The 11743-nt window shown below is 32.9% G+C and overlaps 3 protein-coding genes across 3 annotated transcripts in view; 1 reads left to right on the top strand and 2 right to left on the bottom strand.

Annotated features, from left to right (window-relative positions):
• Window positions 1–619: 619 nt before the first annotated feature.
• Window positions 620–3219, bottom strand: LOC126975114 (acylphosphatase-2-like). Its single transcript, XM_050822940.1, has 3 exons — window positions 2967–3219; window positions 2491–2600; window positions 620–1271 (listed from the first exon to the last, which is right to left on the bottom strand). The coding sequence occupies exons 1-3, from the start codon at window positions 3129–3131 to the stop codon at window positions 1151–1153; spliced, it is 396 nt and encodes a 131-aa protein (XP_050678897.1). The 5' UTR covers window positions 3132–3219; the 3' UTR covers window positions 620–1150.
• Window positions 3220–4082: 863 nt separating this feature from the next.
• On the top strand, window positions 4083–5489 carry LOC126975104 (succinate dehydrogenase cytochrome b560 subunit, mitochondrial-like). Its single transcript, XM_050822929.1, has 3 exons — window positions 4083–4274; window positions 4368–4597; window positions 5008–5489. The coding sequence occupies exons 1-3, from the start codon at window positions 4252–4254 to the stop codon at window positions 5292–5294; spliced, it is 540 nt and encodes a 179-aa protein (XP_050678886.1). The 5' UTR covers window positions 4083–4251; the 3' UTR covers window positions 5295–5489.
• Window positions 5309–11743, bottom strand: part of LOC126975055 (transferrin) — a 29500-nt gene continuing 23065 nt past the window's right edge. The window contains exons 9-15 of the mRNA XM_050822854.1: window positions 11375–11501; window positions 9764–9948; window positions 8857–8944; window positions 7889–7964; window positions 6356–6451; window positions 5710–5972; window positions 5309–5626 (exon numbers count right to left, since the gene is read on the bottom strand). Coding sequence (XP_050678811.1) covers window positions 5534–5626; window positions 5710–5972; window positions 6356–6451; window positions 7889–7964; window positions 8857–8944; window positions 9764–9948; window positions 11375–11501 — 928 coding nt within the window. The 3' untranslated portion in view covers window positions 5309–5533. The remainder of the gene's footprint in view (window positions 5627–5709; window positions 5973–6355; window positions 6452–7888; window positions 7965–8856; window positions 8945–9763; window positions 9949–11374; window positions 11502–11743) is intronic.

Genomic DNA, 11743 nt, shown 5'->3' with positions numbered 1-11743 from the left:
GGATCACCTTGACGGACACCCCTCTCGATGCAGAACTCTTCTCCAGCTTTCTCCAGTTTGACCTGTGCAGTTCTGTTCAGATATACATTTTGGAGAAGACGAATGTACTTGTTGTTTACTCCCTGTTTTCGCAGTGCATCCCAAATGTAATCATGTTCCAGAGAATCAAACGCTTTATGGAAGTCGATAAATCGTATGAAATATATTTTGTTATACTCATTATATTTTTGTAAAACCTGTCTTAATATGTGTATATGATCTGCGGTTTGAAAAAGCCTGCTTGTTCTTTCGGTCGATTTTCTTCTAAAATGGGTGAGATACGATTTGATAATAGTTTCGAGAAAATGACATGGCAAGGCTGACATATATATAATTAATACTAACTTAATCGAAGTTCTCTTAAAAATAGGTTTTCTAGGTTTTAAAATTTAAAGCATATTTTTTTTAAACTACCAATGTCAAATTTTATCTAATAGCTCTTTCAGCCGGTCTGTTTTTAGACTTGTGGCTTGAAGTATAAGTTTTAGTACTTGCATCTAGTATCTGCAATTTAAAAAAATATTGCCCAAATTAAGTCACTTAAAAACTAAACAACAGGTTCATTCAATAAAAGCAAAGATTAAAACCGAAATCTTTGTAATATTTATTTAAAACAATTGATAACATAATTCACTGCTCATCACAACTTCATTAAATACCATTGAACAATCACTGTCATGCACTGAACAGAAAGATATAGGTTTGCGATGTCAACATACATTCATGCACACCAGTGTGCGAGCTTGTATGTTTAATTTATATGTTTAGATAGACTGTGACAGCTGTGAAAACGTTGAAAAAAATATACTAGGGTTGTCAGTAATTTACCTCTATTTTGAGCAATGCGCGCAAACTAACACATTGTCATGCAAATCGCGAGTGTGCAACACACTAAAGTAAAAAACCTGGCCTGTTTTCATCGGTTGTCCAGCAGCAAGACACTCTATCTAGACATATAAATTGTCTAAGCAAATATTTTGATATTTGCATCCTTGCTCATAACTGGAGCACTCTACATGCCAAGAGAGCATTATTTTTCCTGTCAGCAAATACATAAACTGACATAAACAAAATAATAATTTGATGTCAGCTAAAATAACACATAATTCTACTAGTTGTCACGACGAATCTCAAAGGTGTTATAGTTCAATTCACTAATATCTTTGTCATTGCTAAAAATTGCTCTATCAATTTTACTGCTTGGACTACCAGTAGACTTCAGCCATTGCATCCTACAAAATAAAGGAATACATATTAATAATTTAAATTTAATATTATTTACAAATACTAAATATTAGAATGTGTTTGTTTGAGTTTGAGTGTAAATTCCGCTTAGATTTTCTTTTAATCAATTGGACATGTGTTTTGCATCTACACAAGGCATCCTCAGGAGATGTTGACTCACCAATTCTGGCGCGAGATTAAATTGAATGAGCATTGAGCCGGAAACTCTCTCTCGCTCTCTGTGATTGGTTGGTGGTTGTGATACATAACAATGGTGAAGAGACCAAATTTGTTTGGTATTAAACATGTTCTTTTTGTGTTTATTTATTCCTAATTGTTCTAAAACTTTTAAGCAGAATCCTTTTTCACGGGTATGTGAAATATTAAATAAATTCTGAGTGACTGGTGTGAATTAAATGTTTCGCAAAATGTGATTTGTCGGGATGATTATTCTTAAATGTGACAATATGTTCTTTTAATATAATTCAAAATTTAGACCCATTTGAACTATATACACCCCATTACAAGGGTCACAACATAATTAATTATAAACACTGGATTTATCAGAATTATTTAATCTATCTTTACCATCACAAATTTGATTGATATTGTGGTTTGTTAGGAAGGACACATTAATATTGTTTTTCCCAATGAAAATTAATTTATTTAAAACCATCACAGGAAATGTGGCTGAAGTGATTGAGGGCCAATTTAAACCACCATGATGACAATGTAATGTTATTATGACATGGACTTCATCTGATGATGGAGACAGAAGCCATAAGAATTAAAATAAAGAAGGAATTACATAAAACATACAGACCATGTCACAGGTAATGTGTATTTAAATTTACCTCATTACAACTAAATGTGTGTGTCTTTGGTAGATAGCACTTTCTTTGGTAAACATGAGTATTACATGTGTACAGTACAGTTATATGCATTACAATCCTTTAAAAAGTATTTAAGTAACTATTGCCATGCTATGTAATCACACATACATATATATAATTATATTTACACATAATTTGTTTTGATTGAGAGATGAAAATTAAACAATCATTATCATTAATCAATATCATTAGTAAATATATTTTAAATAATCTAAATATACTGGTTATTTCAATACAAAATTAGATTAATATTCATATTCACTTTTTTATCATAACATAATATTATCATTAATAAGGAATTAACAAATCATCATTTAAATAATACCCTACTTACATGGCATCAACTTTTCCTGTGGGACCTTCCAATTGTCCTTCCACAGTTCCTCTAGATGTGTTTCTGCACCAACCCTTTAAACCTAATTTATCAGCTTGCTCTTTAGTATACTGAAAAATATTGTAGCTGTGTCTTACCAAGTAAGCACCCAATGATAATAACAAAAATGATCTTCAGTACCAAATGTATTATTATAGAGTACCTATATTTACTACCAATAAAAAAAACCTAATGATACGCCCAAAAACTTTATGCGAAATTCCAAATTAGTCATTATGCAATATAAAACAATATTGAATATATCATTTTAGGGTGTATAACTGTAAAAGGCTGTGCCTGTGTAATTTTATTAGTTAATAGATTCCCGCGGAAAACATATGTCATATTGGTTATATTTGATACAGTATTCATTTAATACATAAGACAAAATTATATGTTATAAATGAAAAGAGATAATAAATTATAATCATAAAAACCTTTCGAAAAAAAACACCTTGAACTTTACCAAAAACTTCAAAGTCTACGCTACGAAGAGCCATTGTTATTGCCGCTGTAGGTGTTGAGTGATTAAGTTTTATCACAGTATAGAAAGAAGTATTTATGCTACTTTCTATCGTTGTTACGAGTAATAAGCGAAACATTTAATCAAAGGGCAAAATAAATAATTACTAAACACAAAATACAAATTTGTAATTAGCAATAGATTCTCTGTGAACTGTGAAGTGTGAATAACTTATTAAAATCGGTAAATGACATTGACACTTGACCATATCACGTGACAGACCACAGACTCTAAAGAGTAAGGCAAATCTATACACTGCAGTGCAACTGCATGAATTTTGCAATAAAACTGGAACAATTAGGTATATGTCCTACACACGGTATATGTACTAAACACCCATGTTTGGCAGCCGTGGAACTGGAACAGTTATGATAACATAATATGGTCAATTGTACAATGACTATCAGCAATGGTCTATGATATTAATTCAAACATTAATATTATTGACTGCAAACGGAGCGTTTAGTTATGTTAACTTGAGAGGCCATTAGCTCAAACCAAAATATAGTTTCAGACAAAAAATATTAATTCATATCTCTTCTGGAGCAATCATTCATTGTTAAAAATAAATTTTGATTATAATGGTAGTACTTGTAAGAGCTTTTTTGCAGAATTCATGCAGTAGCAGTGCAGTGAAGATTAGTGAAATACTTCAATTAGCACTGCACAGCAACTGCACGACGCCAATGACGAACGTAGCAATGCAGTTGCAGCTATTTAACAGAATTGAACTGCAGTAAACCTATAAAATAACTGCACAAAAACTGTTTTCCTGACTATTTAAATGTATTAATAACTAATTTACACATTAACTGCCTGCTGACATCACCATGATCTTGCAGGATGCAGGAGAGAATTGGTTCCCACAGGAAATATATTGAAAACATTTATTTTTATTCGCAAAAGTTTTCCGACGAAGTACCTCAGTAATCTGTGGCCAGTGTCGTTGTTGCCGCTTACGACTTCTGGGACAAATCTAGCTAGTATATTCCAATAATCTGTCTAGTGTCTTTACTCTTATCTGTATTTGTCATATTAAATTGTGTATTAAGTACCTGCATACCTGCTTGCATATTGCTTAGGTTTTTTGGAAAATAATAGGAAAAATAATTTGTAATAGTAATATTTTACGTACGCTCTCGTATTTATTTAATATTAATTAAATATTGAAATTAGATTAAGAAAATATCGAAACGACTATGGCTTTTTATTGCTGTGGAAGGTTTGTGTATACTTGTTTAAAATCTTATGTAATATCTAAATAGTTGTTTATTTTAAAGTAATTAAATTTATCACAATATTTATTGTTTTATAGATTAATTAACAATTCATTGCTAAGTAAGCTGTCTAAATCCCGATTAACTATTGGGAAAGCATACGCGCAATCAGCTGCAGTACCTAAAATAATCATTAAGAAGTATGAATTACCTGAATCAGAAAATTTTGATGCAAGAAATGCTCGTCTTCAAAGACCTTTATCTCCTCATTTAAGCATCTACAAGAAACAGTTGACTAGCATATTATCTATTACCCACAGAATTTCGGGTGAGTTGTTTTCTCAATCATACAATATCGTTTTATACATCATTTATGCTTCAAATAAAATTAGATAATTATATATCTGTGATAGCCAAATAATAATGAACTGAGATAAACTGCAATAGGTTTTGTGCATTTTTTTTTTAATTTCGATAGTAATAACTATCGAAAATATATCATCATCTTAATACTGATCTGTTAGTTTTCTAATATAATTTTTTTATTATTTATTGTCACAGCAAACACTACTAAAGCAACATTTTGTCAAAAATGATTTATTTATATGGTTGAGATGGATATTTCCGGCTTAAGTCATAATTATAATACACTATTATGCAAATATTATATCTGGAATATTCATTTATGAATACAATAAATACTTGTGTTGTAGATAATAATGTGAATGATTGTTACAGGTATAATGTTATCAGGATATATAACCGCACTTGGTGTTGGAGCACTAGTATTGCCAAATGATGTAGCTCATTATATTACAATGATTGAAGGTTTGAATCTCTCACCAGCCACTTTGTTTCTTTTAAAGGCTGCCCTTGCTGCACCAATTGGTTACCATACGGCTAATGGAATTAGACATCTGTACTGGGATATGGCTAAAGGATTAACAATTAGGGAAGTATATTCAACAGGTTATGCTATGTTGGCAGGAACTGTTGCTATCACCTTCTTTTTAGCAGCTTTGTAATAAGTAAGACTAGATTGTTTGAGTATTATTTATTGTTTTTAAATGATAGAATTTATTCATCAGACTTATTCTATAGAACATTTAAAAAGAAACATATAATAATTTGAATATGTCTGCAGTATCATTGTTAAGTAGTAACAATTCTTGTATTATTTATTGTTTTATTAAGTGATGAAATAAATTTTATAAATTAGAGTATTGAGTTTATATTTAAAAAATTAAAATTTTTAACATCAAATCTAGGCAACCCCACAGGTGCTGAGAACATCATGAATCATCTTGAATTTTTCAAAGTCCAGTTTTTCCGTAGTTGCAATGCCTCTTGCTGCATTCTGAAAAAAAGTTTATTGACATGATTATGATGATAGGTACCAAAGAAGCAGCATTTAACAGTAAAACTTATTAGTATACTTACATTAAAAATAATATTGTTGTTCTTTAGGAACTCTCCATAAATATTAAATAAGTCACTTCTTTTCTCAAGCAGTTGTGCCAGGCTTAATGGTGTATGAGCTATAGAGACATCAGACAAGAAATCTTTAGCTGATATCCATGTTCTGGATGGTTCCATAGCAAGGTTGCATGTTGAAAAGTTTGAAAGACTGTCTCTTCCTCCCGCTTCACGATTAAGACACAAAAGTTCATACTGAGATGGATCAAAGTTTGCTAGATCAGCACCTGAAAATGAAATATTACTAAAAATATTTTTCATAATATAATTATTATTCTTATGGCCATAAATAAATTTTAACCTTAAGAAAATGTAGTATTATTTTGCTGAAGTCTTAAGTTTATCATTTAGAAAATATGCTACCTATTCATTCAGCTAATATTTCAAACTAAAAGGAAACTTTAGCAAGAATTTTTTCATACTTGTTCTTTTGTTTTTCTTGACAATTTTAAAGAGGCCAATACAGTACCTGCATATAAATTTTAAACCAAAGTTTGATCAATTACTCTTATTATAGTTCTTATAGACATATTTACAATATAATTACACAATGGCCAGATTTTAAATACTAGTTAGCAAATATAAAGATAAATCATATTTATGAACTCACTTGATACAAATGCTACATCGGCTTTGTTTTCTTGCAAACATTTTGCAGCATTGCCATCATTTGAACATTGTTTCTTCAGTTTTGAGACATCCTCACCTAATATGATAGAAATTTATAAAATATGAATTTTTATACTTATGTTTTGTAATATGTTCAACAATACTTATGTATAACTGGAATACTATTAAATGGCTATATGTCAGAATAAATAAAAAATTAGGTAAATTTGATCCATTACCAAAACCTCATATCAAGAAATAGTATATTACGCATCTAGGGAAAAGTAGGTAATTCTCATCCCCGGAATATTGACAATCAAGGGTGGAATGCCCTACTTATCTCATGTGGTACATATACTATTTTTTACCCTCCTTGATGAAAAGCTAGCCTTAAGTCCAAGGGACAAAGTCGTCTTGCCGGGAGAGAATAGGCCACTTTTGTCCCTCATACCAGGAACTAAAAGACAGCTTTTCATTGAGGTGGGATAAAATATTTATAGTAGGTGAATATTCATATTATTCATATCAAGTAATTTAATTTCATGTAGTTTATTTAAATACTCACATACATATACTATGCCTGTTTCACAGACTAGAGAGATAGACTGGGGTTGCAGTCTTACGGCAGTTTTCAATAACCTATCTATCCTTAGTTTAACTTACGGATACATTGCTGTCATTGTTTAATGACAAGATCTTATCTATCCATAGTTATGTCGAATATAGTTTTAGTCCAATGCTATCTGTCAATAGGTTATTGAAATGTAAGTAAGCGTAAAAGGATAGATTTGTCTATGTCTAGTAAGTTGAACTAAGGATAGATAGGTTATTGAAAACAGCCGTTAGATCATTCTAGATATATGTCTAGATAGACTATGACAGCTGTGAAAACGTGGAAAAAAATTAAGTTTAGAACTAACATCAATTATGAACAATTCACACACACTAACACAAAGTGACATACAAACTAATATTCCTGGCCTGTTCTTATCAGTTGTCTAACAGCAAGAGACTATCTAAACGTATAAATTTTCTAAGGTTGACATAGTATATTTACTGGTTCACAGCCAGTTTCTTCCAGCCGCATAAACCCTTTCACACAAGCTGTCTTTGTATCGGTAATTAAGTGTACTCTTTTTAGATGCATCCTTTATCTGGCAATGAAATGTATACCTAGGCCAACATAAGATGAAATCTTGCTAATGGTTAACCATTAACCTTAGATCATTTATACGTCTAGATAGACTGTGACAGCTGTGAAAAAAATTGAGGTTGACAGTTAACCTCTATTTTAAGGAATGCTCTCACACTTAACTCAATAGTGACATACAAATAGGGAGTGTAAGACGTAGCTTGTCACACACACTAAAGTAATAAGCCTGGCCTATTTTTATCGGTTGTCTAACAGCAAGAAGCTCTATCTAGACATAATATAAATAATCTAAGCCATTAATATAGCTCTTTAAATACCTTAAATTTACGATATATTTTATTAAATATTACGTAAATTAGTATAGTAATAGTATTTTGTTACCTCTGGGATTGTTTTCGGCTTTGTCAACACCCGGAATGCAAGAACCAGAAAAGAAGTCTCCCAAATTCTTGACACACTACAATGCAATAAAAAGTTATCAACATATTATAGTAAAGTAAAAAAGTACCCCCCTCATTCATAATAGTCTGCTAACTTAAAGCATTGCTAATTCTCACTCTGTCTTCTTCTATTGATCTAAGTCAGAATGAGAAAAAACACTCCTAAGCGGCTGTTTAAAGTTAGCGGACCATTATGAATAAGGGGGTAAGTGTTTAAACGTAACAACGACTAGGTGAAGAAAACATTTATTAGATTTTATAAGTTCAAGTTTAAGTAAGTTTAAGTTCGCTTCGCACTCATGATCATCACACAGACGCGGGCGGAAAAGCAGTTGAGGCACTGATATGATGAAGGAAATAAATGTATGGAAGATGTAAATACTACGTAATAAGAGGGACTGCTTTTAAATTTAGTTAGTACGGCGATTGGCGACGAAATATAATTCGGCTAAGTTAGATAGCGAACAGTTGCATCAAACTGAGTGGTTTTGGCTATCTCCGTGTTTCACAAGATTGTAGCAGTCATCTGTCAATCTATCAATGACTGCACGTTTTATGCGATCGAGTGAATCGGTTTTTCTTAGAGAGTTTCACTAGGCTGATATTCAACTACAAGAAGGCACAGGATTGTGTGTTATTTGCTCCCTTTAATATAAGCCTCCCTTTGTCAATGTGCGAGTTTTAAGAACATTACTATCTGTCACAGGCAGTACCTATCTTCGTACACGTCATTATGATAAGGTGTTAATTTAACTTGAACGTAGTGTTTAAATTCTCTTTGATTTATCTTGATTTCTCGACGTTCCTAGGGTGCTAATGCCGTTTTCTTTTAAAAGAAACGGATCCCTAAAAATGCACAGAAAAATATTAGCAATTTAAGTGAAAATTTAAAAAGAGAGTAATTATTACCTGGTCGGATTTGATGAGTTGTTTGTTAATTAATAAATAAAGTGGCGCTTGCAAGCCGCTGAATGTTGCAAATGAATTGTGGCATGATCTGAAATGTAGGAAAGGAAAAAATAAAATCATTCTATTATAAGTATCGAGACATCTGGTAAAAAGTGATTAAAAATTGCCCTCCAATTTTGTTTTTTTTTTTTTTAAATTAAGAGACGCTCTACGTTCTATATTGATGGTTTCGTCAATACCCTTTTAATTATATGATGTAAAGTTCAAATATTATGTTTAATTACACAATAAATAACCTATCATAAAAATTACCTACCCACCTACCTTAAATAATGTAAAACATATGAATGGGGTTACCAGTGGGAGGTTCCTTTGCACAGGATGCCGGCTAGATTATGGGTACCACAATGGCGCCTATTTCTGCCGTGAAGCAGTAATGTGTGAGCATTATTGTGTTTCAGTCTGAAGGGCGCCGTAGCTAGTCAAATTACTGGGCAAATGAGACTAAACATAATAATGTCTCAAGGTGACGACCGCAATAATTGTAGTGCCGCTTAGAATTTTTGGGTTTAACAAGAATCCTGAGTGGCACTGCATTGTAATGTGCAGGGCGTTTCGAATACCACCAGCTGAACGTCCTGCTCGTGTCGTCCCTTATATTTATAAAAAAAGAATGGGTAATACTATTTATCGTCAAAACATGAAGGTATGTACGTTAATGTTATTATTGTTTTGTACAGTCTGTTTTTCCTCTTTTCAATATTTTCTTTAGATATTACAACAACAAAATAAAAGTATTATTTAAGTTACAAATTTTGCCTAATAACCTAGCTAGGTAACCTCATAAACTCTAATTTGTAGAATTTGCGTAGATAATATTACTTGTACGATGGTAGGTAACACTTACCGTCTGCCCCTCAAGTCGTCGAGTTTGTTAAAGGACGCGTCCTTCTTCACTACAGCCACGGCATAGTTTGGTATCTTGGTGTCTCCGTACACTTCGTGGAACACGGGGTGCAGGTTGTATTGCTTGGACGCTGAAGCAACCCGCATGCCATCCACCGACGCCAGGTCCGACCCGTTATCACGTACCTAATAGTGATGGATTGCTTATTTATACATAATCTCTTTATACAGGGTTATTGGTAATTAGAAGAATTCCCGTTATACAGCGTTATTTGTAATTCGAACAATTCGCGTTATACAGCGTTATTGGTAATTCGAAGTATTCCCGTTATGGAGGTTAAAATTTTAACCGATAATTGTTGTTTAAATATTGATAAATAAGCAGTGTTTAATCGTTTTTATGAATCAGAACACGAATGAGATTGAATTGATACATTTTTTTTAAATAAATTTTGATTATTATATTATTAATTTTTGATTAACTAGGTACTATTATGTATCACACAGCTTTTTTCAAAACAAGTCATTGTTTTGAAAAAAGCTGAAAAACATTACTCAAAATAGTTTTGAAAAATACATAATTATGGGGGTTAAAATTATCGCAAATATATAGAATTCGTCGAACCCTTTATAAAACAGCATAAATTATGATTGCAACAGTAATAAATTCTCAGTATTTATATCAGCATGCTCGCTCAACTAGCGCTTAGTGTGACTGTAGATAATAAATTATGCATTATGTGAACGGTAGCAGTTTTGTCGAACTTGGCACAGTGGCAATCCAGCTGAGCGTTTCAGATAACGGAGAGATTTTGTTCGGTAACTCATCTGGGATATTAACATCGTATCATTATCACTAATCACGTCTGTGTCCCAGAGGCAGAGGAAAAAAGACCTCCAAATATTCCCCTTCCATCTTCTTCGACTCGCATCAATCCATCTCTTCCAAGATGTATTATTCCTGGTACTGGAAGGCCAATATTTTCAAAACATACCCGTAAAATATAGGGACCTACGCCTGGTCAACCTTGCAGTGTTCTTGCCCAAACTGAACTATTGAGTCGCCAGCTTAACAAATATGACCTCCGACTTATGGTGCACACTAACGGGATACGTCCCACTAAATAAACAACAAACATTCAGTAAAGACGGTCACCCATGCTCTAGAATATACAGGAGTGGCCGAATAACGAGAGAAAATCATCCAAAATATGAGGTGGTTTCGAAAAGTCTGTGGACATCCCAGGAAGTTTCCGAACGTCTGGAAGGAGCTGGGTTGGTTAGACTGACCAGCCAAACCTGTACGCAAAGTTTGCCCAATTAAGGAATCTCACTGTGGAAACAGGAGCCTTCAAATTAAAGAATACCTTAATATAATATGTATGTTGTTCTTCTATATGCTGCCTATAAATGCTGCATATTATGTGTTTTTAAATGGCGTGTGCTTAAAAAAGTTAATGGTGAATTGGGGATGTTTCGGAGGACCTATATTTAGGATCCAGTAGGTTGTGCTTTATTGTCTTTGTATATTTGTTATAAACATTTAGGTATATTCCGATGGAATTTTTCTTTACAAAATAAAAATAGCCTAGTATGACATAGCTATACTTACGCTTTTCAAACAATCATCCTCGGTGGGTTCCTGCACGCAGTCTAGCTTCGGTCTGATGTCTCTGCTGAAGGCAAACACGGACATGGCGCGGCACTTGGCGACAGCCACGTTCGATGTTACGCATAACCTACAACAACTTTTATTAAAATATCTACCGCAGCACATGTGTAATACCCTGATAATCTTATTTTCTATATTAAAGGGGGCCATAGACAATCCAATCAAAAGACAACGCGCTACTGACTTAGCACAGGTTTGGCAGTGATAGTGCATAACAGTCGGCCTCGCCCCTTTATGTTTCTCAGTACGCCGCCGGTTTGTTCATGGAAAGTGTAGTGCAACGTCTAGTCTCACGGAAGATGGCATTAC

The sequence above is a fragment of the Leptidea sinapis genome, chromosome 34, assembly GCF_905404315.1.
Source record: "Leptidea sinapis chromosome 34, ilLepSina1.1, whole genome shotgun sequence".
In the NCBI taxonomy this organism is placed as follows: Eukaryota; Metazoa; Arthropoda; class Insecta; order Lepidoptera; family Pieridae; genus Leptidea; species Leptidea sinapis.
Note: the sequence above shows the minus strand (reverse complement) of the source record. Positions and strands in the feature narration are given on the sequence as shown.